General features: G+C 38.2%; 1 protein-coding gene across 1 annotated transcript in view; it reads left to right on the top strand.

Annotated features, from left to right (window-relative positions):
* LOC104508369 (protein unc-79 homolog) overlaps positions 1-1373 on the top strand; it is a gene marked incomplete at its 5' end in the record, with an annotated part of 5766 nt that extends 4393 nt beyond the window's left edge. Inside the window, one exon of the mRNA XM_010149963.1 lies at positions 883-1373. Within this exon, the coding sequence (XP_010148265.1) occupies positions 883-1222 (340 nt within the window). The remainder of the gene's footprint in view (positions 1-882) is intronic.
* Positions 1374-6635: the final 5262 nt, after the last annotated feature.

Genomic DNA, 6635 nt, shown 5'->3' on the forward strand with positions numbered 1-6635 from the left:
ATACTGTCTGATCTGCAGTTACATAATTGGTCTTGCTTGCTTAGCCCTTAGATTTTTGAAGGTAACTATTTACCCAAGGAGTGTTTGTATTCGTAAAGTAAAATGTTTCCTCCCTAAACACGGGCAAAATTAAAAACACACATAAACAACCATTATCATTAGCTCACAAACATATGCTAAAGACCATCTACTATATATTATTTTATAACTTTTCCTAATGTAGTTTAGTTAACATTTTAGAAATATTATATTATTTCTAAATCCATGTGCCTGTTTAAACTTCATTATCTCAAATGATACTGAGTGAGTGGTCATGAAACAGTATCATAAAATACATACAGACATTATTTTAATGCAATAAACATGTGATTTTTAAGACTATCTTAACAAACACACATGTTTATTCTTTGCTAAAACATGTTTCTGCAAGTGCCACACCTATATTTTGCATGTTTTCAGTCAGTTGGTTCAAAAGATTATGGGGTGGTGGGGGGAAAAATCTCTCAATAACTCAGAGCAAAATACCAGCTTATTTTGACACAATTATTTTTCCATAGCAAACACCTGTAATTCTGAGAATTTTTCTTAACTGTGAAACATGGGTAGGGCACTGAAACATGCATTTTTATATTTTTGCTCCTTATGAACCAGATAACACATGAGATGCAATGAAGTTTTCCTAGATGTCAATTTTTAATCCTTTTACCTTGAAGCATGAAAGTGAATGGTTGCTAGATTTTTAGACATGCTGGTTTTGGTAGCGATTGCATCTTATGTGGGATGTATCTGGTGTTTTATTATTTGTTTTATAGTGTCATTTCAATGTAATGTGCTGTTCTTTGTGTCTTTGTTGTCTCTTTTTTTTCTTTGTCCCCCCAACAGCATTTTGTCCCGCACAGGGAAGAAGGAGAATCAAGATGCCTCCAATTTGACAGTGCCCATGACCATGTGTCTTTTTCCTGTGCCATTCCCACTCACCCCATCTCTAAGACCACAGGTCAGTTCCATCAACCCTACTGTTACTCGCTCCCTCCTTTACAGCGTCCTGCGAGATGCTCCATCTGAACGTGGCCAGCAAAGTCGTGATGCTCAGTTATCAGACTACCCATCTTTGGACTATCAAGGACTTTACGTGACACTGGTGACACTGCTGGATCTAGTTCCCTTGCTACAACATGGTCAACATGGTAAGCAGGCCCTTGAACCCTTCCAGTACGCTTAACTTCAGTGCTGTGAATCCATGAATGATGCGTAAATGCAGTAGAAGAGATGGGCCTAAACTGACCTGCATCTGGAATTCAAATCTCCTGGGATGAGTTTCCATCCAAGTGTTTGGTTTGATTTTTCTCAAATAAAAGATGGTATTTTGCTAACTGCGGATTTGGGTTTGAATTCTGAGGCTGTCTGATTTTTAGTGATATGCTGGTGGTATGTAACTAAAATATAGTGGTATGTAACAAAAATAATACGGATGGGTCTAAAAAAATCTGGCTTTTGAATTTCAACCTGCTGGGATCTCTTCAGACTCGTCTTTTTGAGGTGGCTGTCTTAAAAAGGTACAAATTGCTTGCAAATGTATATCTGGCCTGTAGCAAATATGCAGATTGAGTGTTTTGGTGAAGGTCCATCTCTAAACAGAACACAGTATACATTTAATTGAGATAAAAGCACGGCAATGGTGATTTAAGGTGGCTTTAAAATAGTCCTGGATAAAAAGTTAGCAATATCTCTGTCTGACCTAGAGAAAAACTGTATTTTCTTATGTTTTGAATCAGTTAATCACGAGATATTTTTGTGTTTTTATTGTTTTCCCTCAAGTTCTGCATATGTCTGGCTTGTGAGTCTGTGGCTTTCCACGTTGGCATTCAGGAGCCCAGTGTTCTGCCTATGTTACTTAAGCCAAATACTAATTTTCACCATGGTATCAGGGTCTGTTACTTACATAGTTCAGTACAGGCAAATTGCTGTCGATCTGATACACTGCTGAATGTGCTGGCAGCATTTAACAGAATCAGAAGATTCCTTTTCAGTTGGCAGCAGCACGCTTTGAATCAGACTGCTGCACTCGGAAATGGTATGATCTTGCAAGAGGGGGGCTCCTAGCAAGTTATAGACTTGTCGACTTAACTTCAATATCTAGAAATGATGGAGGTAGTTATCAAAACAGTCTTTTTCTAAATAGATAACATGGTGATAATTAACAACCAATGGAGACCTGTAAAGAACAAATAACACTGACCAAACGTTTTCCTTTTATGACAGCACAATGGCTCTCCTGACTGGGCTTTCTGTCCTTAGTCAGGCTTTTGTTGCTGTGTCACTTGATGTCCTGATAGGCAATCTGGGACATATGGTCCCCACTTGAGTGAGGAAAACACTGCAGGAGTAATTACCAGAGGCTCTTGTCAGCTGGAAGGGTATACTAACTGGGACTCTTACAGGAGTCTCTGCTGGGTCTAGCATTACTAAATAATTTGACTTTTTACTTGGCTGCTAGAAATGAGAGAGCAGTTTGATTTGCAGGAGTTATCGAGATGGTGAATAGCATGTTCTTTGTGTGAAAGATATCAGATTCAAAACTATCTTGGCAAATTGCATTGTTTTGAAACATCTTCAGAGGAGAAATGTAAAATGCTACATTTAAGCAGGAGAAATCAAAGGCAGAAATGAAATGGGGGAAATACTAGCTTGAAAGCTGTACTGCAGAGATCTGGTGTTAGGGTAGATCAGAGGGAGACCGTAAGTCACTACTATATTAGTACGATTCTAGCAATATGTAAACAGGTCTTTTGTGTATGAGACAAATGACAAATCCTTTGGTTATCATTCTAACAGCCCTAGCAAGGCCTCAGCTGGAGTAAAAATTTCAAATTTGCCCATGTGGCTTCAAGAAAGACATGGACCTTTTGGGAAGCAAGAGTGATTTGAAGTCTAGAAAATGTGAACAGTGAGGAAAAATTGAAAGAACTTGGTTTGTTTAGCTTAGAGAAAAATGGAAGTGAGACATGATTATCATATACAAATAAGTAAAGGTGGCTGTGAGGAGAGAGAAACTAAACCAATTTGTGGTTACAGTTGGTCACTAGGATGTTAAACCACGACAATTGCCAAGAGGAGTGAACTGTCTTGCAGATTTTTACGAACAGTTTAGTTAAATATGTGGCAGGAATAATTTGGTTGACTCATGGTTGGGGCAAGGGGACATCACTTGTTATCTTCTATGGTTCTGTGTACGGAGAATTAAATTTTGCAATACAATTTGTTATTTATTTCTCCCTCAGCTTATCATTTACTAAAAAGAAATGTATTGTTTTTTTATCAGAACAATTGATGTTTGGGTAAGTACAACTAGTGTGGTAGGTGGTCCTGAGCTTTGGCTCAACCAGATTGTGAAATACTCTCGGTGCTGACCTGGTAAATACACACTGCAGGAGAGAAACGCTCTCTAGCATTAAGGGTCTGGTTAGACCCTTACATGGAAGACTTGCCAGAACCATTGAAATGGAGTGCTAATTTTAATTCTTACTATGACTCATGATGTTTACAGCTAGATTTCTGAGCACTTTACAAAGGCTTTTAAAATCATGCTAGTTGTACAGGTGAGACTGGAGGCTTGTGTAATATACGTGCGGCTACGCAGTGAGTAACAAAAGGAATCCCTCTCTTGCAGGAGAAAAGCCTTATGATGTATTGGGATCATCATATAGGTTCAAATGGGGTTCATTGAGTGCTGTAACCTTTTATGGAAGGGTTATTGGCCTCAGCTCAGTTCCTCATTTGAGGAGATGCCACAATGGCCACAGATACATAATGACCTATCCCATCCCTTTGAATCTTGAAATGCCTCATATTTCTTAAGTATCCCTTCCAAAGAGGACTTGTGTAATTAATTAGATAAAATATGGAAATTCTTGAGACATTCCTTTCCTTTTAAGCCTTGGCCATTTTTGGCTCCAGTGGCTTCTTGGGAAAACAAGATCATAGTATAATCACACGTTGTTTGAAAAATACAGTGATGCTTCCTGTACTATCTATGTGGGGGTACTTTGCAGCTCTCTTTCGAGGGTAATTAAGATCAAAATCTTATTTTTCTATGGCTGATAAAGACTAGAACGCTTCTTGCAAAAGCAGGTCTTTCAATACCAAAATGCATGTCGAATTCTGATTCTAATAACGCCTCTGCTTAAATGCAGGCCACTGTATGTTAATAACTGTACGATTAAAATCAACATATGATTTTAATAAATTATTTTACTGGCTGTAGTATTCATATTCCCTCCAAACTCTTCTGAGAACTGTTCAACAGCGATTTCTCTATATTTTAGGAGAGGCTTAAAAACGATGGGTGAAGTCTCTTGTCTATAGTTATTAACTTCCCAAATTACTTTGAGGGGAAAACTTGAATTTAAATGTAATTCTTGTAAGACAGTTTTGTAAGCTAAAAAGTACATAGTCATAATTATTTTCCATTGTAATGATTCTGTATTTATTTCATTTTATTTAACAGATCTTGGGCAATCAATTTTTTACACTACTACATGCTTACTTCCTTTTCTCAGTGATGATATTTTGAGTACTTTACCCTATACAATGATTTCAACACTAGCTACCTTTCCTCCATTTCTGCACAAGGATATTATAGAGTATCTCAGCACATCTTTTCTGCCTATGGCTATATGTAAGTAGAACTCCTTCTAGTGTTGTTGTGTCTCAGAAAAAATGGTGCATTGTTGTTGTAGTCTACGACTCTAGAAGACTAAGTTTGCTCTGTCACAGGATTGTTATGGAACATCAGTCTGCTGTATGCATGTACATAAAATAATTCCAATTGACTATTTTTCAAAGGGAAATAATTCTGTAATTTTTATGTATTATGCTCTGTTATTGTGCAAATTCTTCCTTCATTTAAAGGGTGAAGTTTAGCTTCTCTAAAAGAAAGAGACTGTTTTCAGACTCATAGAACTTTCAGTGCCAGCAGTGGGAGTTTTGAATACAGAATCAATGGACAAACTACTGCTGAAGCAATAGGTCCAGTAGCAACATGTGCAATTTTGCATCTGGACTAAAACTGGATATACAAGAATGAATTCTCAATTTAATGGTGTGATGAATTTCCGTTTTTTTTCTGTCCCTCTCTTCTTTGCATTTTCTCTGAGTTCTGTGCTAAACAGCCATGCCTGTCATGTCTCCTATCTGTAATTGCTAAGACTGAATCTGACAGTGCCTGCCACTTTTTTTATTTATTCTGTTTTCTTCTCCCCCATGTCCCCAGGGTGTCATTTGATTATGTAATTTCATAATCTCTCCAGAATGTGAAATGTGGTGTGTTCTGAATGCCAGTCTATGTACCTGGTAAAAAGCGCTTGATGGGATTCAGTAGTAGCAAGTGATTCAACCATGTTCTGCAGACGGAAGCATTAGGATTAATATTAAAAGTCACTCTTAACCAACAAGGCTTTTACTGAGTCAGTGATCAAACACTGGAACTGTTTACCAGAGAGGTTGAAGTTTCTCCATCCTAGCAGATACTTGAAACGCAAGTGGACAAGGTCCTGAGTACCCGCTCTAGTTGGCCTTTGGGCAGGGGGACTGGACAAGATGACTTCCAGAGGTCACTTCTAACATAACCATCCTGTGAGAATGTCTCCTCCTTATCTCTATTCCTTGTCTTTATGGAAGAACATGAACAGCATTGCACAGACATCAACACCAAAGTCATTTAAGGATGTAGAAGATGCTCTTAGAACACTGAAAGAAGCATTGTCCAGTGTTTTGAGATCAAGATTTGATGGAAATTTGTCACCTACATTTTCTGGCTGTACCCATCAGTCATCTTGGAGAAACCCCTTAACTCTTCTGTGCTGCAGTTTCCCTGTTTACAATAGTCCCTTGTCAGACATTGCAGTGATGTTTTCTGCTACCTTTGACAGGTCTAGTAACAGTATGCAAATGAAAATTACTGAAATTTATTTCGTACATATGTGCAATAGGCCCTCTTTAGGCTAAGAACAGAATGTTGCATTAAACTCCTTTTTCCATTACTGTTACCTGTTAAACACCAGCTGATGTAGATGACATCCTTTCCTGTCTCTCCCCAGATCTGCAAAACCATTCTCCAAAACAACTGATTGAGCAAAATCCTTGGTCTGCTTAAATAGATCTATTCCCCAGCTACCCTTGGCAGAGATTGCATCCATGTGGATCATGGGAGCAACCTTTGTCATGATGCCTTTTTCCTCAAACAGTTTTGGTTAGATCTCTCTATAAAACCTGTCTGCTGCGCTTTAAATTTGGATTCTAGTACTGTGTCCTACTTTTCTGCTGATGGCCACATTTTAATTGCCAGATTAGAGCTGCTGAGTATTTTGCAATTTAAATCCATACAAATAGACCTTGCTTTAATAATTTGAGGGCTCTTATGTGTCTGGATGAGATTCAAAAAGAAATGAATGAAGTGCAGGGAAGAGAGCCATAGTAATGTTGTGTCATGTGGAAAAGTACCAGATAGAAAAGAGAGATTCTCCCCTTTCCTTTCCTCCTTCTTTTCCAGTCAAGTGCTCTTTTAATTCATGTCCTAGTCCCTCCCCATCAGGAATGATCTGCCCCTTTACAAGGCAAGTGCAGAACCTTTCCTT

This window comes from Eurypyga helias, unplaced genomic scaffold (assembly GCF_000690775.1).
Source record: "Eurypyga helias isolate BGI_N326 unplaced genomic scaffold, ASM69077v1 scaffold40294, whole genome shotgun sequence".
In the NCBI taxonomy this organism is placed as follows: Eukaryota; Metazoa; Chordata; class Aves; order Eurypygiformes; family Eurypygidae; genus Eurypyga; species Eurypyga helias.